This window comes from Staurois parvus, unplaced genomic scaffold, assembly GCF_062004578.1.
Source record: "Staurois parvus isolate SC_StPar_1 unplaced genomic scaffold, SC_StPar_1.0 ptg000347l, whole genome shotgun sequence".
NCBI lineage: Eukaryota > Metazoa > Chordata > Amphibia > Anura > Ranidae > Staurois > Staurois parvus.
In genome coordinates this window covers 7,493,148-7,519,257 of record NW_028318143.1, presented here as the reverse complement: position 1 = coordinate 7,519,257, position 26,110 = coordinate 7,493,148, and the positions used below count along the sequence as shown (strand labels likewise).

The 26,110-nt window shown below is 39.2% G+C and overlaps 1 protein-coding gene across 1 annotated transcript in view; it reads left to right on the top strand.

Annotated features, from left to right (window-relative positions):
- LOC149456826 (cytochrome P450 4B1-like) overlaps nt 1-12,715 on the top strand; it is a 43,364-nt gene extending 30,649 nt beyond the window's left edge. Inside the window, exons 9-12 of the mRNA XM_089684432.1 lie at nt 828-961; nt 4,068-4,132; nt 8,375-8,457; nt 12,452-12,715. Of these exons, the coding sequence (XP_089540558.1) occupies nt 828-961; nt 4,068-4,132; nt 8,375-8,457; nt 12,452-12,629 (460 nt within the window). The 3' untranslated portion in view covers nt 12,630-12,715. The remainder of the gene's footprint in view (nt 1-827; nt 962-4,067; nt 4,133-8,374; nt 8,458-12,451) is intronic.
- The last annotated feature ends 13,395 nt before the right edge of the window (nt 12,716-26,110 follow it).

Sequence of the window (26,110 nt, the reverse complement as noted above, 5' to 3'; positions counted from 1 at the left end):
AGTCTATCTCATATATTAGTTTCACCTTTTAAGTTGCATTACTGAAATAAATGAACTTTTGCACGATATTCAAATTTTTTGAGTTTCACCTGTATGGTCACCCATGTGGGCGTATACACAGTGGTAATTGACCTCCCATTCCCTCCATCCTCCTCCATGCCCACTAACCAGCTAAACACAACGGGGGAGGGATGTTACATGTGGGTTGATGGAGGCTTCATCTCCCTCTTTTTTTTTTCTAAGACACATGCTGGAGTGGCATAACACAGTCCATGACTGGCAGAAATCCACCCACATCATGTTATTGCCAAAAATAATAAAGATTTGATTTCAAATATATATTTGTATGATGATTTAAAACCGTTTATTGATATGAATTATTTATTTTTACTCCGTATTCCAAAGGCTTTTTTTTTTAACATGTGACCAGCAGCAGAGGACTAGAAGCGCCTCCTGCTTATGTTTCCCTGTAGACAGGCTGGGAAAGAGCTGGGTCATGTGACAGCTGTATGGGCAGTTCTCAGTGATGCAAAGTCATTGAGCCAGCTCTGTTCTCTGCATCACTCTGTAAGTACTGTGGTGACGCTCCTAAGTGGGAGAGTCAATGACGTCCTTGTACCCACAAGATGTCCTCAGTCTTCTGGGTGTCATTCAACCTAGAAGGCTGAAGACATCTAGTCACATGCAGGAGATAAGAGCAAGAGTTGAGTATTGCAGCCAGAGCTGTTTTTTGGTGGGGTTTAAACCCTTACTAGGAGACAATTTAAAAAAAACTTTGAGCTGAGCATTAAATATTTACCATACATTTCACGTTTGTGTTTGATCAGGGAGGATCTGGGTAAGATGCCGTACACCACCATGTGTATTAAGGAGAGCATGCGCCTGTATCCACCAGTGCCAGGAGTGGCACGTCAGCTTTCTTCACCAATCACCTTCCCTGATGGACGGAGCCTGCCTAAAGGTCAGTTATCACAAATGCATCATATACTGAGATCGTGTGTTCTGTGTCTTTAAAGCCCAACTACTGTTTTTTTATTTTTGAAAGTATAGCTAAGTGGTTGGCAGTTCTAGGGGCGTTGGTTCAAATCCCAACCATGGCACCACCTGCCTGGAGTTTGCATGTTCTCCCTTTGCCTGCGTGGGTTTCTCTGCGTACTTCGGTTTCCTCCTACACTCCAAAGACATGCTGGTAGGTTAATTGGCTCCTGTCTAAATTGGCCCTAGTATGTGTATGTATGAATGTGAGTTAGGGAACTTAGATTGTACGCCCCATGAGGGTTAGGGACTGATGTGAATGTACAATATATATGTAAAGTGCTGTGTAAATTGACAGCGCTATATAAGTACTTGAAATAAATAAATACTTCTGTGAAATTTCTCTTATAACATTACTATTGCCATATTACTCTGAATACATAATGAGTGTCTCAGCACATGTACAAAGTGTTTACCCATGGTGCACTCTGAGAATGCGGTCGCCACAAAGTTATGTCCTTATCATGCCAGTGAACATATCGTATGTTATTGTAATTTGTTTTTACAACTGCAAGTATGACAAAGTGCTGCCTACAGGCTGGAAGAGAACCTGCACCTGAGGGGAGTATGGAGAACCAAAAACGGCAAGAATGTATGACATCTCTCATAAAACTTTCAGCTTGTTCGTGAAGACAGTTCAAATAGACATCTTCCGAACCTAGAAGTGGGGACTCAATAATCCACTGGCAAATCTTAACCATCCTCTGCAAATATTACCTCTTGTCTGAGTACCAGTGAAAAAAACAACCGTGTGTGTGTGTATACACACACACACACAGGGCGGCACAGTGGCTTAGTGGTTAGCACTTCTGCCTTGCAGTAATTGGGTCATGGGTTTGATTCCCAACCATGGCGCCTCCTGCATGGAGTTTGCAAACAAAGGAAAAAGAATAACAATACTAAAACCTAATAATTAGGCATAATGGAAAAAGGCGGGTCTGGCATTATTGTATCCAATGCTTGACAAACGCCTTCCACTATGGCACTCTTCAAATGCACTGCTGCCCACTACATCCCCTATGAGGTTGTGCTCTGTCGGTGAGGTATATGGAACAAGGCCATATAGATGCCATTGGTTCTCATCTCTTGCAAGCGGGTATGGAGCCATTTTAACCGAGGCTTGCTCATCATCAGCACTTCCACTATAGGGCCCCTGGTTATTGCATTACATCTTCTTCCTGCACCCTAAGTCAAACAAAAGCAACTATAATGTGAGTGATGATGTTTCTGTTAATAAACCGTTTTACATGGAATCATAAAGTGCTTATGTAAATAAAAGTGTATCATACAATATGCAAGTGACATCTATCTAATAAACAACTCAGATCATATAAAATCATAGAATAATAAAAGTTCTAGAAATCTGAACTTAAATAGTCCGTGGCACTACAGGTCACAGAAGTGCCAAATAGTACTTGTGTGCTTATCAGCAATAATAGTGATAATAAATAGTCCGTGGCACTACTGGCCACAGCAAAGCCCGGTGATCGTGGAACTACAAAGTGCGGCAATACCAGCTGGGATGCTCGAGAGTGCTCATGATCCAACATAGGAATCCCCCACATTATATGGATGTGCACTCACCAGAACGCTACTTGTAAATCTCGTTAATGCTGATCCTTATTGGGGGTCTCAGGAAGCCATAAATAGGGACCGGACTTCTCCAGGGTCAGGGCTATGCAAAACCAGCAAAGGATCCTCCTAGAGGGAAAAGCTCACCACAGGAGCTGAAGGTATGGCAATATAGTGTAGTATTTATTGTAAATGGTTAAAAGTAATCCATGTGGACACAGCAAAGAGTTAAGTGCATGAAAGCATACCAAGATGGCCACTGTTTCAATCTCCAGCCATGGTGGCATGACGTCAGCACGTAAGGCTCCATCAAACGCGTTTCGTGCACATGCACGTCCTCAGGGGCACGCCTACTAGCGCATACGCACTAAATGCAGGTTGAAAAAAAGACGCTAGTCCATCTAGTCCAACTGATTTAAAAAAACAAACCCGCAAATAGAAAACCTTCATATACATAATTCTGTGCCCAGAGTTGATTCAGAGGAAGGCAAAAAAGCCCAATAAAGCACGATCCAATTCATTCCAGTAAGGGGAATAAATTCCTTTTTGATCCCCCCATGAGGCAATCAGATGTTTCCTGGATTAATTACCCATGGCGTTACCTAGAAATATTAGTATCCATTACTATTTTGTGCATTCAGTGATGAATCCAGCTCTTTTTTTAAAACAACCTACTGAGCTAACCAGAACCGGCTTTTGAGGGAGTCTATTCCACATTTTCATAACTCTTACTGTGAAGAAGCCTTTCGGTATTCGAAGGTTAAATCTTTTTACCTCCAGACATAGAGTGCCCCCTTGTCTTCTGAAATTACCTGAAAGTGAACAAACACAAATTCATTATATGGACCACTTATGTACTTATACATGTTGATCATATCTCCCCTTCACCTCCTCTGCTCAAGAGAGAATACATTTATATTTTTTAACTCCTGTGCTCTTGCTGTTTTGTCTGTGTATAGCTAGAGTACCAAACTGTACAGCAATATGAACAAGCTGTATACTTAGCCTTCTGGTGGCCTGATTATTAAAACTCAGCTACATTGCTGAGCTGTAGCCAGTTCAGGTGTCAGTCACCTGTTCCTCCTGTCCTTATGCTGTTGTTTCTCCCACTGGCTCATATATCTCTACATGACACATGAAGTTGTGGGAGGAACCAATGCGTGTGGTGCGGGAAGAGGTATTTACACAGCTGGTAGAGTGGAATACCTGCCACAGCCAGGGTTCAGCAATGCAGCAGCAATTCAATGCCTTGCAGCAATGCCGTGGAATGCATCTTTTTTTACAATTTGGGGTTATTTCATTCGTAACCCCAAGGGTAATGACAAGGTACAGGTATGTGTTTTGTGTGCATGTGGCTCATAGTCTTGTAACCCCTTAAAGATAAACATTTAATCATATTACTTTACCCTCCCAAAATCTGTGATTGAGAACTTCAGACTTTTTCTCTTTTTAATTGACAGATTCCATTATTCTAATGAGTATATATACCATAAACAGATCCCCCAGTGTCTGGGACGATCCAGAGGTAAGGTTGGTCTACTTTAAACATAAGTGTGTATAATAAGAACAAATAATTGATCATTCTTTCTCTTCTTAATTATTTTATCCAATGGTATCTACAGTAATTTCTACTTTAAAACAAGGGACTTTAAATATGCTACCGGGATAAAAAAAAATACTAATTACACCAAAACATATACATGAAATTAAAGTGTTACTAAACCTACAACAGTCTGTATATTCAGTAAAGCATGCTTGTTATACTCGCTGTGGAACCTAAGGGGTTAATCCTATGCATTGTGTAAAAATGATGTTTGATCCTGTCTTCTCTGATCCTCCACTTCTTCCATGGTCTCCCTCTTACTTTCTGATAAGACGTATCGTGCGGAGTCACTCTGCACATGTTCAGTTTGGTGTATATTGCTAGTTGCTAGAGAGGTTTTTTTTTTTTTGCTTGGAAGAGTGCATGTGATCAGTACAGGGCCAATCAGCACTGTCCAGACAGAGGTCATGGGGTTCTGCATCTTCCTAGAGCAAAATGAAAACTCCTCCTACAAGCTTTAACAAGTGCTCGGCTGGATACTGATAGACGTCACAAGACTGCTCTAACTGCTGATGAGAAAAGGTATTTAGCAGTTTATATTTACAAAAATAATTGCAGATATAGTGAATGCAGGGTCCGGGGTTTAGGAACACTTTAAAGATCTCTAGACAGAGATCGTATAATCATAAACTACTAGTAAAAAAACCTCTTATTTGCCATATACATTTCTACATATGGATTAGCACCCAATATTAAGTTGATGCGCTTCATGGATACACTGCTTCTTCAGGACTGGGGCATGAGATAGATCTCTCTAATTAACAAATGTCAATCCATCTACAAAAGAAACAGCATCATAGTACAATGTGGATAATATATACAGATCACTATTTACTGTAAATATCACCATATCTCTGTCAAAATATAGATCTACTGTATGCCCCAGTCCTGAATAAGCCTTGTATCTGTGAGATGGGCCAACTTAATTTTGGGTACTAACCCATAGGTATATACAGTATGTAAATGGAAAATAAGCTTTTTTGTTTTTTAACTTGCACTTCATGTGCATTTCTTTCTCAAGATCTTTTATTGCATCTGGATAACACAAATATGTTTTTATGTGTATATTTGTTGGTGTAATTATAATTTTCTTTTTCCTGGTACCACATTTAAAATCCTTAGGGTCTTTGGTATCTACTGCTCTGAATTGGTCAACAGGCTGTTTGTATTTGAAGTATGGATGGTATGCCAGTATTGGTATTGGTAAAGGCTGTAACGGAACCGACCCAGTCTGCGCTTGAGTACTTCCGTTAGAATACCGCTTCCCCGTCCGAACACTGACAACAGACACCACAGCTGACCATACCAGACTAGACAACACCAGTCTTGAAGTAAACCAGAGTAGATGACTTTATTTGAACACAGATACAAGATATATACACTCAGGGGACAATCCCCCCTCCCTGAATAATGACAAAGGGCGGGGCAATCTACATTTAGTAACAAGAGACACACAGGTATTCAAACTTCACACCAGCATACAGTATCATCAGGAGGGAGTGCTGCTGGTGACCCCCCCCCCCCCCACTAAGCTAATACATATAAACACATACATCCCATAATAGTTTGCTCCCAAGCCAGACAAACAATAGAACAATGGGATGCAGCCACCTAACATTAAACAATCAACAACCCCCACCCCACCTATCTCCTAAACCTGTCTACACAGTCTGAGACAAAGCCCACACAATATTAGGACAGATCACCCTGTACCCCTAACAGGCACAGGGTGATTTACACATAAGAGGGATATGGGGAGCTGAGTCAGGGGTCTCCCCACCTCTCCAAAGTGACTCCCGTCACAAAGGCATACTTTATTTTTTTTAGTTTTTACTAAAATGGGGAAGACTAAAGTTGGCAATACGCATATAGTTTTTTATATATAGCTCGGATGGACAAAACTCCCACTGTGACTATTGTATTTCGACAGCTGGCCCTGCTGGCTTTTAAAGTACCTGAACAGTGGCTGCATCTGATTGGATACAGCCGCTCTTCGGCTGACACATTTCTGCCCAGCTCCTTCGATTTTTGGGTGGGAGGGTGGCGATAGGGCCACCCACTGATCTCATTGAGTTGTTTTCATTGGGGGCTGAAATTTGCATGGTGTACTAGCTGGATTTAGACCCTCTACCAAGTGTTTATTGCTGTCTGTGCCCCCCTAGGGAACTTCACTGATCTATTTGTCCTGTCCATTGTCAGCTAGACACAATGTAAGGAGTTTTCATATAAACAAGAATTAAGCAGAAATCTTCCAACGGGGACAAATGTTCTGGTGACAATTGTTAACATGGGAATTCTAGTATTTGGATAGATTTCCTCTCAGTGGAAATCGAGCCTTCTAGACCAGTGTTTCTCAACCTTCTGAGTCAGGTGCTCTTGAAAAATAATTTTCAGTCTCGAGGCACCCCCATCTAAGGCTTTGTTCACATTACTGTGCTGGTGAACATGTACAGAATTGCATGCTTTCCTGACATGCAGACAAACGTGCTGCTCTTGAACAGATACACAGGGGTGTCATTATTTCTTACCCCCACACATGCATGTTCAGTGCGGCATGATTTTTAAAAAGAGTCTGGAGCTTCTTTTCTTGCATTTTTTCAGGTAGGGATACCCATTGAAATGAATGAGTTGCCCTACATGCAGCATGCAGTCGCACACATGTGACTCAAAGGCTCTTTAACACGTAAGGTTTGGGGGGGGGGGTAAAACCATGTGGTTGAGAATAGTTTTTACCATGCCTAACTGCTCCCCTTTAAACTGCAGAGGCAGCAGTCAGGGTCATACACAGGCTATGCCTATGGCTGGAAGTATACGAATAGGTGAATGGGGCCACGCTGCAACTGCCCCACAGCTGTGTGTATTGCATGCTGTTGCAATGATGCATTTAGGGGGTTAAAGCAGGGGTTGATGAGGTAACATATCGCCTCTTTACTACCTGCCAAATGCCTCTGAAAAGCCATCTTGGCATGGGTTGCTTTTCATGGAGCGGCAGTCCTTGCCGCTATTATGAATGAGCCCATAAAAAGCAGAACAGGATTTGAGGATTAAAATAACATACATACAGTACATACACAGACATGTAAACACACACATGTAGATAGCCTTTTAAAAATTGCAGTACTGCATTGGTACTGCCAGGCACTGCACTGTAGGGGAGGCGGAGAGCACAGCACACACTTTCCTTACCAAACTCCTGCTGTGCAGTGCAGCCGAGGTGCTGAGTTTGGTCTGATCCACATTCCTTTCTCTACCAGGACACCGTGGCACCCCTGACATCCTCAGGTGGTACAAAAGGCTGGTTTAGAGGTAGAAAAAGGAAACATACCACCAGCCAAGGGCGGACTGACAACTCATGGGGCCCCCGGGCAATAGGGGATCATGGGGCCCCTGTGTTCTTGCAGAACTCAAAAAAGCCTATGAAAAATGTACCAGGGGCATCTCATGGGGCCCCCTACTGACCCCGGGCCCTCGGGCAGTGCCCGAGTTTCCAAATGGTCAGTCCGCCCCTGCCACCAGCACATTAAGAAGAGGAGCGTTTGGGCATAAAAACCTCACTAGTGCGTTTGGGTGTGTTTGTGGGTTAATGCATTCCAATGGTCAGAATAAATTATTATTCTAGCCAATAGAATGAGTGAATGTCAAATGTCCAAACACACATAAATGTGAAATAACACACATGCCAGCCGCGGTTTTAGGTGCGTTTTTCAGTTGCATTTTCCTCTCCTGGACAAAGGTGTCCCGGAGAGACACTCTCAGGAGAGATAGCAAAGGTGTCCAGGAAAGAACAAAAAAAAGAAAAAACATGCATGAGGCCTTACACTCACCTCCTGTTCTGGTGATGGCTAAAAAATGTTGGATATCCTATCATTTGGTTTTGGTGACAATCGCCTCCAGAAAAAATAGAGAAGGTGAATCTTCCCCAGAGGGGACACAGAGCAATAAAAATACTGACAGTGTTTTAATTTTTTCACACCCCATCAAAAAAAAAAAAGATGATCTGGACTATACATACACTCTAATGATAACGCTCTTATTTTTGTGCTGTATAATGCTGTTAACATTTCCTTTTGCTTTTAAACTTTATTCTGTTTTCCTATTGATATTTTGGGTTTTTAGAGATCAGTTAAATTAATACACACATTGTGATTTATTTTCTGCATTCAGGTTTTTGATCCCTTGAGATTTTCACCAGAGAATTCCACTGGCCGACATTCATATGCTTTTGTTCCCTTCTCAGCTGGATCAAGGTATGTGTTTTTAACCTGATTTTACAGTAAAGGTGCTTTTTCATGTATTTTCATCATGCCTTTTTAATGTCATCATATTTTGTAGGGTGACCCTTTAACAAATATTGAGCTGATCACAGCATGCTACTGATGATCAATTCTCCATATTCTCACACACACCAGAGGGTCTTTTTAGAAATCCTTTCGCATAGGATTGATACAATTTTTATCCAAGATTAACCACTTGCCCTCCTGAGGATTTACCCCCGTTTCTGACCAGGCAATTTTTTGCGATACGGCGCTGCGTTACTTTAACTGACAATTGCGCGATAATGCAACGCTGTACCCAAATGAAATGTATGTCCTTTTTTCCCACAAATAGAGCTTTCTTTCAGTGGTATTTGATTGCCTCTGCAGGGTTTTTTTTACACTATAAACAAAGACTGACAATTTTGAAAAAAAAAAAATATTTCTGACTTTTTGCTATAAAACATCCAGTAAACAAATTTAAAAATCAAATTTTCGTCATAAATTTAGGCCAAAATGTATTCTGCTACATGTCTTTGCTAAAAAAAATTCCCAATATGTGTAAATTAATTGGTTTCCATTAAAGGTATAACATCTACAAATGGCGGTATATATTCTGGAGTTTATTTTTGTTTTTTCTTTAAACTATTACTGGCAGCGATCAGCGATTTTTATAGTGGGACTGTGGCGGGCATTCTGACACGGGGGGGGGGGGGGGGGTGAACTGACTAACTGCCACTGACATCCCAATGACACTAATACATTGATCATTGCTAATAAAAAGTACTGACACTGTACTAATGACACTGGGCAGAAAGGGGTTAACATCTGGGGCGATCAAAGGGTTAACTGTGTGCTGTGTGTGTTTACTATGTAAACATGCTACTTTGTATTTCTCTGCTGTGCAGAAATGTACATAGCAGCATGTTACTGCTGGCAGCAGAGAGCCATGTGCTGTTTACACACAGGTCTCTCCTCTGTCACTGCTCCTCAGTGACCGTCGGGTGTTGGCGAGTAATCTCCGGCTGGGACCCGGTGATTGATATCTGTAGCTACGGGCAGGGTGGGCATGCAAAATCACGTGTATATATACGTACATATTTTGCACAGCCCTTCCGCTCTGTAGCAGTAGTTCTGCTATAGGGTGGATATGTGAATCTTGGGTGAAAGATGTGTAATAACAATACTTAATAGACCTCTAAGCTGACACAATTGTTGTTGTTATTGTCATCATCAAGAGACATTGGAATGAATGAGATCAATCATTTACTATTTCAAATCGTACATTTTTATCTACCAGTGTCATGCAATGAAATATGCTTGAAAACTCAATTTCCCTACTGTAGGCAGTATTGTGGTGAATAAGACTAGATCCAACATGTTTTATAATTCACTCATTTGTTTTTGCAAATTAACCACATAGACCAGTGGTGGACATCAACCAGTGTTGGATGTAGCCATTGTAAAGAAAAACAGATTGCACACTAATAAAAATACTAAGAACAATTCTCCTATTTACATTACCTCTTGTCTGAAAGCCACTTCTTGATGTTTTCATGCCAGTGTTCAACATTGCTTCCATCTCTTTGTACTTACTGCCATGTGTGATGGATATATCTCTATGGCTTCAATTGCTTCAGATGCACCTTTGTTAGGCCGGACAATGTGCCATCAGAAAGATTTGGTATTCTATTCCCTCATACTTTAAACATTCATCGTTTGGTGCTCTAGACTTTCCTACATCTCATCACTGAGCCTCCTGCTCTATGAGCTCCTGTGCAGCGGTGAAAGAAAAGGTGTTGCCAGACCCTGGCACCCAGCATATGCCCCCCCTTGATCTTTTACTTAGGATTGTCTGATCTCTTTTGTAGTAATATCTGGCTGACTGCCATCTCAAGAAGCCATGCGTATATTGCTGAAAATTGGCAGTAAAAGGGTATAGAACCTGTATATTCTCATATCTCATAAGTACATTTTTTTAAATTCTCATTGTTCTCTAGAATTTTAATTAGATGGATAATTTAATAAATTAGAGAATATGGAATTTTAAAGAGTAGATGTTTACTGAAGATTGTACAGAATAATAGCAAAAAATAGAGTACAATAGATGTAGATCCCAATATGTACAGTCTGAACAAGGCAATACTAATATATGATCAAGTTGCAATCATATCAGTCATACAGTACATAACAAAAGTTTTGAGAGAATACAAAGTAACGTATCTATCATGGACTGACTCATTGAATGCTTCCATGTGTTGTATATGTGAAAATTCATTGAACCGTTAAGAGTATGGGGAGGTTCAGTGGTGTATTTAGGTTTCGTGCTGCCCTAGGCAACACAAAAATTGTCTCCCCCATGAAGAGAGCCTGACATTGACCAACAACACCCCAGTCCCCCACCCGAGAGAGCCTTCCTCTACCACTACCCCCCATACACTGGACAACCCCCCACCCTGGCGAGAGGGAGAAGACACTCACCTTCTCAGCTCCGGACATCCCTGGGAACAATAAAGCAGCCTGCAGCCTCTCTCGGATCCCACCTGGTCCCTATGCTGCGTGTGTCCCTTCTTCCATCCCCTCCCCCTGAAAAATGCTGCCCTAGGCAAATGCCTTGTTTGCCTTGTGGTAAATACTTCCCTTGGAAGGTTTCCAGTGTCTTTGAATTACAGCCCAAGCTGAATGACTTTGGAATATTCCTCTCCACTAAAATCAGTCTTTGAATTTCTTTTGGCTGCGTATGTGCACTTTCATGTGGAAGAGAATAGCACCTTGCTAAATTCAGAGGTCTCAGTCTGATGAAATACCTCCCAAATTTAAGCACACAATTTTTCTCCTTATTAATGCAGTGCACACATGGCAACATTTTGGCTCATTGACCAATGCTGTCCCATAGTCACATCTTTTTAGGGTAATATTATTTTCATTTATGTACTAATTTGAGGGATGATGGCAGCCACAAATTTCCACCACAATAACATATAACATGTCTAGACATGGAACAACCTGTATTGGCCATACCCCAGGGCGAACAACCTTGGCCTGGAAAAACATTCTTTGTTTACTTGCTATAACAGCATGCCTTATAAAGGGACTGGCCTCACCTTGAAAAGGTATTCATGTCTCTCAAGCAAATTGTTCACCATTATCCCATTGAGGAGAGGATCCTAAAAAGTGGGCTGTTCCGGTTGTAGACCCAGCCATTTCCTGGCTTAACAAAAGCTTGATGATTCTGCAGGGAACATTCCTGTATTCAAGGATCCTGTTGTCAAAAGGGGTAAAGCTCTTTCCAGATCTTGTTTTCCCTTGCGGTCCCTTCTATACAACCCGCAGTTGTGACCATGTCCATCTGCCAGCCTCTAGCAATGTGGTCCAAGATCATGGCCTGTGACCCTGGATTCATATTAATGGACTGCTTGCATTTGAACAGCTGGAGCTCTTGCCCATGGCTCTGTGCTATTGTGTCAATGGGCTAGGGGATACTCTGTAACAAGTTATCCAGGTTGAGTCTTTTTGAGGTACATGTGAGGAGGATCCTTTTGGCTCAAATGGTGGTCTGCTAAGCTTCTGTGCCAGTAGAGCCTTGTGTGGATGCCCTTTGAGTATGAGTGCATTTTTGACGAATCCTTGGACTCTTATATGAAGAAATATTATCCCAGAAAAGGAAAGTTCGAACAGCAACAGGTAAACCTTCTGCTCCTTAGATGAAAAAGTGCTAATTTTGTTTCTCTCAGGCTTTAAGGTACTCTTGATGTAGAGTTTGGCTCCAGACTTTTCTTTTGGTTCTCTTTAACCAAAACCTGATCTTTGTCCTTAGTGTGCATATAGTAATTTCTGTTATCTGAAGCTGTTTTCAAATGGGGATAACTGTTATCTAGGGGTACCTATAAGCTTCATTTGTGAGAATATTAGCTATCATGACAAAATGTCCTCTACTGGGTTACATTTGTAGATGATAATTCAATAGCTATTGCACTCTCCTCTCCAGAAACTGCATCGGACAGAACTTTGCTATGAATGAGATGAAAGTCGCTCTCGCACTGACGTTACAAAGATTTGAACTGATCCCAGACCCTGAGAAAGTGCCAAAGAAAATTCCTCAGCTTGTTCTACGATCTATAAATGGTGTCCACGTATATCTGAAGAAAATACAACAGAAAAAATAAACCAGAAAAATATCATGTGTGTGATGTTACTGCAGTTACTGTACTCTATATGTAATATACAAATATATCAATTTGTGGGTTTTGGATATTCTTGATAACATTGTTATTTTAGAAGGCAAGTTGAATAACTCGGTGATTCTGACATATATTTATTATTATTATAATAAAATAAAAGTGCAGCACTAGAAGAATATATAAATGTGTCACAATAAATAAAAGTGATCAAAAAAAGTCCCAACTACGGTGACCTAGGGTAACAATGCACACTAACCAGAAGTGCACATTATAAGTGCAATGTAGAAAAGATGGAGTTCATAGAGTAGTCATCAGCATGGAAAGGGTAGATGCGTTCCCTTGGTTAGTGAAGATCCTCACGATAGTACAGAGCTGGGCAGAAGAAATCCACTAGATGGTAGAAAACGATCACTGCTCCACCAAAAGAGCACTGTTCCTCCACTGTGCAAAAACGATATCTGGGAGAAAAGGTGATCCTGGGCTGGAGCTGTTGAAGAAAGATCTGGCCTTTAAGCACATAAAAGTTATTTTTCCAAGACTTCCCGTATCCATGATCTGAGTCCTTGACCAGAATCACCTGATCTGTGCAGGAAGATGACAGAAGCCGTGTGTTTCCCGGATGGAGACATCACACACCGAGAATATTATTTATTTCAGGTACTTGTATAGTGCCATCAATTTACGCAGCGCTTTACATATATATTATACATTCACATCAGTCCCTAACCCTCAAGGGGCGTACAATCTAAGGTCCTTAACTCACATTCATACATACACATACTAGGGGCAATTTAGACAGGAGCCAATTAAAATACCAGCATGTCTTTGGAGTGTGAGAGGAAACAAGAGTACCTGGAGGAAACCCACACAGGCACAGGGAGAACATGCAAACTCCAGGAAGGTGGTGCCATGGCTGGGAATCGAACCTACGACCCTACTACTGCCAGGAGGAAGTGCTAACCATTTAGCCACTGACATAAATATATATATACATTTCTAGCTTTGTTATTTTAACAAAACAGTTCTGAGTGATAAATGTGTGTGAGAATTGCTTGTTAGTCATATTGCCATGAAATAAGACTCACAATGACAGAATTCTAATCTAACTCCAGCCAAATCACTACTTGGGTTTTCTGAGGGAGGATTACAACCTCTGTAGCACTACTCCTGTTCTCATTGGCTGGGGGACAACAAAAAAGGATTCCTGAGCCCAGGAACAGGGCATCCCGTACTAAAAAAAGGGAGGGGAAAAGGGAACAAAACTTGGAAGTGGATATGTACAAATAGTTGTAAAAAAATATGAATAAAAATAAGTTACATATTTACATTAACCGACATATATACAGTACATCCTGAGTATAGCTGACTATGGCTAGCAGCAGGAAAAATAAACAAATTACCACAAAAATATATATACTGGATTTAAATAAACATGAAGTGCCTCCCCAGCCCTCCCCCTTACTGGAGACAGTGTATGGCAATAAAAAGCCTTCTTGTTCTCACAAAGGAGCTGATGACCATCCAGAGACCTCGTCCAGAACAGTAACAGAAAAACAACAAAAAACAATATAGCCCTAACACTGGCTAACTACCTACAATAGGTATAAGGCACTTCAGCATGTTTTTTTCTTAATGTCCTTTTTTTCTTTCAAAAGAGTCCTTTTTTAAGGAGAACTTTAGGAGGAGCGCCTCCATTTGAAATAGTAAGGCTAGGCTGTCTCTTGGCAGAATCCCAGACCAGTATACCTGGGAAGGAAACAACAGGGTTGGAGTCTGGCCTGGTCAGCAAGCAACAAAAATACAATTTTGTTTCAAAGAGCAGCAAAACCTGCTGGGCTGGAATCCTGCATCAGCCATCTCAGCAGGCTCCAAACTCTGTTCTTCTCATTCCATCTTCCACCCAACACTGACAACTTCCTGATCAGGCTCTCCCATATTTAAGGGCTGTCCTGACCCCATACCAAGCCTCCTGCTTGGTGATTGGTTAAGAGCCCTTAAGTATGCAGATCGGCCCCTCCTCACCCCCACTCACTGCCTTCTAGAAACTTCTCAAGCCTCTAGAGCAGGGGGAGGTATCAGGGAACTGTCTTGCAGAACCCTCACCCCTGACTTAAAGTTACCCTGGCTGACTCATACCCAGGCTGCTATCCAACCTCTAACTAAAAACCTAATCTACAGTAGCTCCCACTGGCTAACTAGAGCAGTGCTACACCTCTTTCAGGTATATAATTCTGGACAGAATTTCAGTGCTGGTATCTCATTCCCTAAGGGGACAAAGTTCAGCAGAGGAATGCGTATACTGGATCGCTGGGGACAGGGAGGCAGCACATTATTTAACCACATATCACAGTAGGTGGCCTGGTGTCACCTTGAGCATGCCCTGGTCCTAGCCTGTGTGGCTTATCCAGATATCTGGCCTTGAATGAACTCAGCCAATAGGAAGACAAGTTTGTATAACATACATGGAACACAAAGACACACACACAGGTTCCTCTATCCTCCGAAGGATATCTACAACCCTATATATCACGTTTTGTGAAGCTTTACCTCTGTAACAAGATTATAATGATTTCTATGGTACTTACCTCCAAAGGCATCTGCAATGGAGGTATTTTTCTTTCTAGGCAGTTCTCTGTTTGAAAAAAACTTAATTGGCCTCCTATGACAGATGACCAAAATTTATATAAAAGTGTGCCATATTCTAGGGATATTTCCCTTTAGGCCTGTTTCACATTAAAATCATTTTTTTTTCTCTGCATGATTTATTATACATCTGTACCTCATACAACACTATAGGTAGCTACTGATAGGGACTGTGCAAATTATCCTACATAAATTGTAGTTCTGACTTTTTTTATCAATACATCACCTGTCTCCTCCTCTTTCTTATTATTTAAAAAAAATACATATGTTAATTAGGGGACGTACTGTATGTGAATGGTCTGCCAATAAAGGATTCCTGCAAACAAAATTAAGGCAAATTAGGGAATAAAAAGTGTCAAAGTGTTTCTCCGATAAAGTATTTATTTAGTGAAGTTCTAGTCTGAAGTTAATGGAAAATACATTATTATATTAGCTGTAAAGTGGTATATAAAATGGTATGCAAAATATTATATTCTCCCTATATACTTTGCAATGTACAGGTAGTTTCAAAAGGGCAATGACGTTCCTCTAAATTAAAATGCATATGTTCACTTTGAGCTATATGATTTCACTATGTTACATAAAAGTCCCAATCGTAATATTTCAGTTAGTAGATTTAGTTGATTATATTTTAGGGTAAATATATGGAAGCATGAAAATTACATAAATGTTGCATAGGGAACAATTACAGGAAAATTCATTGTTTGCATTTTTTTTTGCTAATCATTACCAAAAAAAAAAAGTAAATAAAAATGTATGTATTCGAGTTTGCCACAACACTAAAGACGTATCTGTCTCAAAAAAGATGATGTATATGGCCCTAAGGTAGAATATAAAACCTAAAATATATAACAAAATAAATATATAATGTGAAGCACTGAGAAGATAAAAAATGTTCTGGGACTCAAGGTCATTTAGGGAGAAAAAGGCCTCAGTGATTAAAAGTGATTAAAAGAAGACAATATAAAATAGATCGAATGTAGAAACAAATAAATAGGTGGAGTGAACTTTTTTACAAAACAGGATGTAAAAATATATTAATAGATAAATAAATAATAAATAAGACTACATTAAGTAAATTAGATACGTAAATGTAGATATTCTACCACTAGAACTAGCATAGGAAAAGACATAGAATAAAATGATAGCACAGAATGGATAAAAGTTTTGTTGATAAATTGGTGGCTATTGAATCACTACTAGATGGGGATATATGTGTAACTTTGTTAAACCAAAACCATGAAAGGATTGTTTCATGCTATTAGATAGATACATTGTAACTATGTAGCTCTGAGCAAAAAAAAAAAAAAAATTATATATATATATAAAAATCTTTCAGATATATAAAAAAAACTGAGAAAACAGAAACTAAAAGAGATTTATATTAAATGTTGAGATGATTTAAAGAAAGGTGTGCACATCTAGCTCCTCATTCTGGGCAGTAGATGCTGTAGTGTTAAGTTTGTAAACCCAGTAGGTTACAGTCTGTGGCAAACTAGAAGAAAAATCTTTCATGGCAAACACCTTAAGAAGGAACTTAGCTGTATTTGAGCACCACAAACTAAAAATGCAATTTAATTATTTTTAATATTCAAAGCAAACTCACCCATCCATCCATGTCTCCATGCTTCTTTTTTTTTTAAGAAATCGCTTTCAAAAACACCTCCTAGCACTTCTAGCTGCAGCCATCTTGTGTAAGGGCAGATGTCACATGTAGCACTTACTTCCTGGAATCCATCTGCCCTTAGCTCAGGAATGCAGGCAGAAGGGTTTGCTTAGCTGATAAACCCCTTCCTCCCCTCCTTCAGATGAAAGAAAAAGAAAATGTCCTTGCAGATTAATGGGAGGTATGACTTAATTGTGGCTTAATCCAGAAACAAGGAAGAAACTAGAAAAAGTTTGGAACAAGTAAATTTAATGTACCTTCCCATCTATTTACTAATGCTAGTAGTGCTAGGATTGAAAATAGTTAATGCTGATTGAGAGAGTTTAGTTCCACTTTAAGAACATATTCACTCTTGTATTTAATCACTTATATAAATAAAGAACCAGCGCCACGGAAATTATATAAAACAGTAAGCTGCAAAACCTAGCCTATAAACTTATAGGATACACAAAACTTCAGAAAAATAGGTTGTGCTTAAATACATACAAAAGTGTAACAAAAAAAATAAATAACAAAACAATAAGAAACAATATTTTAAATCAAAATAAAATCCAGCAAAAACGAAAAAGTCCAAAAGTTCAAATAATCAATAATGTCCAAAATAATTAATCACCAAGTAAATCCACCACCAAAAATGGTTAAACAGAACTCACCGGAGTAATATGCTGATTGTTGAAAAACCAGCATATAGTACTTGTTATTCTTGGAGAAATGAGTAATATGGTGACAACAACACTGAAGAAATGAGGGATGAACTCCAACAGATGATGTGCTGCAAAGCTGAAAATCCACTCCAAAGGTGATTTAGTATCCAAACTGAGAGATGATCAGACCGTCACTCAAAAGAAAAAAGCGAACAATCATGGTGCAGTATGTTTTAAAAAGCATCAAACTTTAATGAAGAAATGCACTTACAAGCAAGGTGTCCAGACTGACACCAGTATAGACAGCATGTGTAATGAATACAGGCGACTCAGACCCTCACATCCAAAGGCACTGCCCTAAGCTTTTCGTCATCGACGTCCTCACACTCCGTGAGGACGTCGATGACGAAAAGCTTAGGGTGGTGCCTTTGGATGTGAGGTTCAGAATACTCTGGGTTTGTCTGCACGTTGCATGTGCATGTTTGGCTGGGTCTGAGTCGCCTGTATTTAATCACTTGCCTACCGGGTTCTTTTACCCCCTTCCTGCCCAGGCCAATTTTCACCTTTCAGCGCTGTTGCACTTTAAATGACATGCGGTCATGCAACACTGTACCCATATGAAACTTTTATTATTTTTTTTCCACACAAATAGAGATGTCTTTTGGTGGTATTTAATCACCACTGGGTTTTTTATTTTTTGTGCTACAAACACAAAAAAATACCCACTTTTTTAATCAAATTTGCGTTTTTCTTTGTTTCTGTTATAACATTTTGCAAATAAATTATATTTCTACACACATTTAGGCCAAAATGTATTCTGCTGCATGTCTTTGGTGAAAATAACCTAAGTCAGTGTTTAGTATTTAGTTGGTAGGAATGTTATAGAGTACACAAACTATGGGATATATCTAAAAATTTATAAACCCTGATGTACTGACAGCTGATCTCATTTCTTGAGGCCCAAAAATGCCAGGACAGTACAAATACCCCCAAAATGACCACTTTTCAGACTAGACAGTCTGAGGTATTTAGTAAGAAGCATGGCAAGTTTTTTGAAGTTGTAATTTTTTTGTCATAATTTTGTGGAAAATGAAGAAATGAACAAAAAAATTAGCAATTTTTTTGTTTTACATAATGTCAGAAATGCAGTAAAGCATCATCATATAACTGGTCTGGCAGTGATCAGGGACACTGGTGACAGTTTAGAAAAAAAAAACAATAATAATCTTTTTTTTTCTACATTTTTAATTTTTAAAAAACATTTTTTAATACTTTTTTTTTACAGGTTTTTATTCTACTACCATAGTAACATTGTACTACTCTGGGCAAGTGATCAGGATTTTTTTTTTCTGTACACATTATGATTGCTTATACCAACAAATTACATTGGCATAAGCAAGCATTTTTACTGAATTAAACTGATTCACATTAAAAGCACGACTACAAGGGCAGGAGAGTTCATATACCATGTGATCACTACAACAAGTAATAAATTGATTAGTTCAATGACCTTTACCCACACTATCCATGAATCTATCTTGCCTATGCTGAGTGAATTGACACATTTGGGTTTTTCTTACACTGGAACATTCCTTTTTCATTGTCAAATGGAAATTTTAGTGAGTTTTTGTGTTTGTTCTTGTTAATTTACTGTAATATATCTTTTTAATTGTTCATGCTTTCCTAAAGTTATTTTTTTGCTTTGCGGGCAGGACTGGACCAAATTTGGGGTCTTAAAGTAGGTGGTAGGAGGTGCCATTCATTTTTTTACGACATGTTTAATAGCTCTGTGGTTAAATAGGGTTATTAATTGTATGTTTTGAAACCCTACTGTATAGCGATACCTCTGTTCATGAACTTAATTCGTTCCATGACTATGGTCACAAACCGAATAGATCGCGAACTGAGGCAAATTTTCCCATAGAGTTCAATGTCAGGTTAAGTCAGGTTAATCCGTTGTGACCCCTACGAATGTGGTCACAAGCCAAATTCGATCGCCAACCAAATCAAATTTTCCCATAAGGTTCAATGTAAATAAGGTTAATCCGTTCTGAACTTTTTTTTGTTGTTGTTTTTTAACTACAAAAATATGAAACAAAGTACAGTATAGTACAGTATGAAGAGAGAGAACACTAACCTTGCTTGAGACGATTTCTGGCGTGGAGGACAGGAAAGCAGGTGGGATGTGGTTATTGTTCGGAGGGAGAGTCCCCCTCCACAAAGACATTGGGGAAATCTTTTTTTGAGCGATGTATCCTTCTGCCTTAATTAATTCCACAAATTCTTTCTTGTAGCCTTCTGCAGAACTGGAAGCCTCCTTATGTTTTGTCACACCGTGGGTGAGACTTCTCTTGTGGAATTTATCAAACCACCCTCTACTGGCTTTAAATTCTTCACTTGCTGCACTTGTAGAGGGGTTTTTTTTGCAGTAAATCACTGTGCAATTTCCTGACTTTTTCACAGATTATAGCTTCACTAATTTTCATTCAACCACACTAACAAATGTTTTTCCACCTCTTCCAGCACTTGCGTCCTTTGCTTGGTTAACATCGTTACTCCTTTTGCCACATAAGCTCCTTTGATGGCAACTTTCTTCTTCAAAATAGTGGAGATTGTCAACTTCGCCATTTTATACTCCAAGGCCAGATCAGTCACACGAATACCACAGTCATACTTTTCTACAAGTTCCTTCTTTAACTCAATGGTTATGTTCTTCACAACCTTATTCTTGCTCTGCACATTCTTATAACCTTCATTACTGCTCTGAATATTCTTGTCCCCTTCATTACCGCTCTGCATGTTCTTGTCATCTTCATTACTGCTCTGCATTTCTTGTCACCTTCATTACCACTCTGGAAATTCCTGTCACCTTCATTACCACTCTGCACATTCTTGTCACATTCATTACCGCTCTGCACATTCTTGTCACCTTCATTACCCCTCTGCACATTTTTGTCACCTTCATTACTGCTCTGCACATTCTTGTCACCTTCATTACCACTCTGCACTTTCTTGTCACCTTCATTACTGCTCTGCACATTCTTGTCACCTTTATTAGGACTCTGCACATTCTTGTCACCTTCATTACCCCTCTGCACATTTTTGTCACCTTCATTACTGCTCTGCACATTCTTGTCACCTTCATTACTGCTCTGCACTTTCTTTTTACCACCATGGTTGCTCTGCACATTCTTGTCACCTTCATTACTGCTCTGCACGTTCCTGTCACCTTCATTACCGCTCTGCACATTCTTGTCACCTTCATTACAGCTCTGCACGTTCTTGTCACCTTCATTACCGCTCTGCACTTTCTTGTCACCTTCATTACAGCTCTGCACATTCTGGTCACCTTCATTACCGCTCTGCACATTCTGGTCACCTTCATTACTGCTCTGCACTTTCTTGTCACCTTCATTACCGCTCTGCACTTTCTTGTCACCTTCATTACTGCTTTGCACTTTCTTTTCAACAACACGCTTGCTCTGCACATTCTTGTCACCTTCATTACCCCTCTGCACATTTTTGTCACCTTCATTACTGCTCTGCACATTCTTGTCACCTTCATTACTGCTCTGCACTTTCTTTTTACCACCATGCTTGCTCTGCACATTCTTGTCACCTTCATTACTGCTCTGCACGTTCCTGTCACCTTCATTACCGCTCTGCACATTCTTGTCCCCTTCATTACAGCTCTGCATGTTCTTGTCACCTTCATTACCACTCTGCACATTCTGGTCACCTTCATTACCGCTCTGCACTTTCTTGTCACCTTCATTACCACTTTGCACTTTCTTTTCAACAACACGCTTGCTCTGCACATTCTTGTCACCTTCATTACTGCTCTGCACATTCTTGTCACCTTCATTACTGCTCCGCACTTTCTTCTTACCACCATGCTTGCTCTGAATTTTCTTTGGAGCCATACTGGATGTCCGGTACAGCATGTGCTAAAAAGGACACGAAAAATCTTTATAGCAAGTGTGCACAGGGATGTACATTACAGTACTGTACAGTATGTGCTAAAAAGCTCACCAAAAAGCTTCTGAGTATTGTAAGTGTCTTTGCAGTACACTTTCAGTGTCTGTCTGTGACCGCGATCTCGCCTATAGGAAGCCACGACCATGTGTCAGAGCAGGGAAGATGGCCACAGCTCATGTTCGTCAACCGAAGCGAGCTTGCAAACCGAAGAACATTTTTGTCAATTCTTCTGTTTGGGAACCAAGTTGTTTATCAACAGAAGCGTTCGTGAACCGAGGTATCACTGTATATCTTTTTGTGTCAGTTTTGGGTGGGAATACCAAATAGTATTGGTATGATTCAGTGATCATTTCCAGGGCATAACCTTTTTTTTAATAAACTTGTCTTGTAAGATAATGCTTTGTTTAGCAATAACCCTTTGTACTACGATTTATTTTTTATTCTGCAATATTGACCTTTAGGTTCATTATTCTTCCACAATGGGCTTAACATGTTTTCTGGTAATAATCAGTTTGTTTATCTCTAAATCTAGAAAAATTTGTGTGGATGGATCAATCATATGTACAAATGACAGACCTGAAGCATTACTATTACAATAATCTAGGAACAGAATTATGGTATCACAAGGACCATCACATATGATAATTATATAATCTATGTAGCACCCACAATTAGGTGGGAGGCAGAGGGATTGCTATTCGAAAAGTTGATATCATCCTTGTATCTCTTCATTTCGCTGGCATAGCTGGGTGCATAATTTGCACCAATAAATGTGCAATCGAATATAAACTGAGCTTGCTTTAAATTGAGAATTGCACATTAAGACAAACTGTGCAGCAGATAGGTAGAAAGGGAGCTGACATTGAGAGAAATGTCCAAGCATAAAAGGGTTCCCATGTATAGCGTGTAGAGTTTACAGTAAGGGTACACTGGAAAACAATCTCCAATTTTTCGCAGATATGAACTGTAAGGACTGCAAACTTTGGAATTCAAAATGATTCATAAAGATAATCAACATCTTCAAACCTAACTCCGCTCAACTTAAATCTTTCTGGGAACTGTCTCTAGAATTTGATTTACCTTCTTTCCCTTTATAAGGAACAGACATTTATGAAAAAATGCTTTAACCCAAAGAAAAATCGTCTCTAGTCCTCCTTTATTGAAAAGGAAATAGAGCTCAGAGTCTACTCAATATCTGATCTGTACAACATCTGCAATTTCACACATTAAAATCTCAAAGGACTGTTCTCCTAAAAAATAGACACAAAGACCTTTCGGAGGAAAATCTGCAAAGAAAAATCTTGGAAGGATATCTTAGGACACGTCATCCTATTATCAGTGAAAACTAGAGGGAATCCCAGTTTAAGTTTATACATAAAGTCTTTGTACCTTTTCTATTCAAAAAATCAGATCATTCTATTTCTTCATGTTCTTGGTGTGGATCCTTTTGACTATCGTTATACCATTGCTTTTGGGAACGGTCAAAGATATCGATATTTTTGGACCAGGTCTTATATTATATATATGGGATCACTTCAATACGTATAGAAAAGAATCCGCTACTATGTTTATTTGGTGATACGCCTAAGAGTTTCAACAAAGCAGATAAATCTCTCATTTCCCAATGGTCATGGATATGTCTATTTTCAGCACGAAAGACTAATCCTGCACAGTTTCCACTCCGCATAAAATATCTACAGTGAGAAAAGACCTGAAAGCATTAAAGTACATTGAGAAGATAGACACTGTAAGCCAGTCTCTTGGTCCAACTGTACACTTCTTTAAAAGATGGCAAATTTTCATAGAAAGAATTCTGTCTAACAGTGAAATTTCACAACACATTGTACAACAAAGCAACCGTCACAAACACATTAGGCAGACTAAAGATACAATCATTTATATTACTCCTGTATTATAATATTCTTACGGGCTTCACTGGAGCTGACTTGGTAACCTTCAATAACATACTGTATAAGTCAAGTCCTATCTATTCGTACAATTATAGATAACAGTGTTCTTTTTTTCTTTGTTATATTTCATTTCGATCTCGTCTTTCCATTTGAAGCAGAAATATACTGAATTAGAGAGAAGCTACATGTCTAATCTAGATTATGGGTGTAAAGTTCCTCTACTCTTTTTATCTGATGATCTAGCTACCTAGCTATTTAAAAAAGTACATGCTGGTATCAGTATTATTATTATTAGTATTATTGATAAATAACCGAAAAGTCAATATTGTACTTCTACTTCTTATGTTTTGTGATGAGAAGAATAAGAAATAATACAAATTTTCCTCTAAAATTCCCATTGCTATTATATGCTGGCATCAGTATTTCTTCTTATTGATAAATAACCAAAATGTCAATATTGTACTTCTACTTCTTATGTCTTGTGATGAGAAGAGTAAAAAATAATATTGATTTTCTTCTAAAATTCCCATTGCTATTATATGCTTTGGATGTATTTATATTTTCTTTTTATGATTTGATCTTTATATTTATTTTTTAAATGTTTTCTTTTCTTGTATGGTAAATGAAAATGATTAAAAATGTCTTTAAAAAAAAATACACAAGGGATTTGGCCCAGAATGAAAAACGGCAGTAGGAAACTGCTGACTCCTGCAGCTGTTTTTGCCACCTGTGAGCTAAAGATTGCCTAAGGAGATTGCTGATGGCCACATATAACGTGTGTCAGAGGGGGAAAATCCCCAAGCATTGATATAAGAGGGGAGAATTCCACAGCGGTTGGTGTCAGTGGAAGCGTAGCCCAATGTTTGTGCCAATGGAAGAATTCCACAGCAGTGGTATCAGTGTATCAATGTCTAGCATTGGTGTTAGTTGGAGAAATAATGCTCCCCATCAATGGCATTGAAGGAAGAATGCCCTAATGTTGGTGTCAGTGATTAGTTACTTAAGTAGATGCTAGATTCCCAAGGACCAGGTGCTGTTTTGACAGCCAAAGCTTCAACACTTTTGGGTAGTGACCGAGCTCCACTCCTATTCCCACACACATCTGTTGGCCCATCAATGATAAGCTGCCTCATTAAACTAAAAGAAACAAACAGGAAACAGGAAAGAACTTTTAGGAAATGCCAAAACTTTGTCAGACAGCAACAGCATTTAATCATGACTTGAGGCTTTTAGAGCCTGATGTAGATATATAGTGTTTTAGCAGCTTTCTTTTCCACCTCTACACCCCAATGCCAGACCACTCTAAAGGAAAAAGCTCTGACTCTTCTGGGTAGCGTCAAAACTTGCCCACTCCCTCCCCCTAAACATTCATATTGGCAAATCAATATGATGATATCCTTCCCTGGCTAAATGGAATGTCTGAGAGGCAAGAGGGTGTGGGCAAGCTACATCACAAGCAGGACTGCCAGAGCTTTGCCCAATTAGACCGGCTCAGCACAGAGCAGCAAAGAATATTGCAGTAGTTTTTAGGTAACATCCCCATCCAACACTTTGATGGCTGATTGTATGGGTAAGTTCACACTGTTTCAGTGCATTAAAGGGCATTGATGTTTTATGTTCATTTTAAATGTCAATACATGGCAATGAAGTTTTTAAAGGATCTGTACTTTTTTTCAAAACTAAAATACATTTGGAGGGGTTAAACAAGGAGGTAGGAATGTAAAACAAAATATTTGATATAAAAGTTTTGTACTAGAATTCAGGTCATCTGAGTAATTTGGAGGATTTTAGTAGAATCCCACATTGTCCTTCTTAATTACTTAGGACCAGTCACACCAGCAGCTTTGGACCGCATTGACCGCCACTGTCCCAACGCAGGAACAAGACTATTTGATTTATGTCCAAATTGTTCAGTTAATATGTTATATACACATGTCATTTGATATGAATGGGCCATTAATACTAGAGAAGTGAATCAGACAGATTGGTTGTAGAAAGAATTGTATGTGATTTATGGAAGCATTCATTGTTCCACCCTAACATCTACTGCAGATCTTACACAGATAAACTGCAAAGTTGCATCATTGACAAATTCCTTACTACTGCCTAATACTCTTGTAAACTTTTTTCTGTACTTATTTTGCATGTTATAACCTTGCACAGCAGTAAAATAATTTGTATGAGTTGAATCAAGGAAAAGTGATTATGTAATATATTTAGACTTAGGGTGGAGATGTATAGGTAATAACGAGACTTGAATGTATTACCTTTACCTTCCTTTCCATGAATAAGTGATGGGACGATTGTAAGAGTGATGACATCAAGTGTACTATCCTGCAACCACATGAAAGAAAATATTTGCTTTCCGGCAGCTTGAATGGGCCAAAAGCTTATTCAGAGAAGTAGTGCAAAGGGTAAAGTGCTGTATCCACAGCAATAAAATAGATAGTGGTTTACTGAAGCCAAACAAGAACAACATGGATTTCAATTAATTATTGTGGGTACTGCACTTACCACTTTGCTCCTTGCCCTTTTTTATGCAACTGGCCCAATAGTTTCACCTATAACTGAAATTATGCAACTCAGAGAGAAATTATGGTATTATAAATGTTTGTATTAGATATC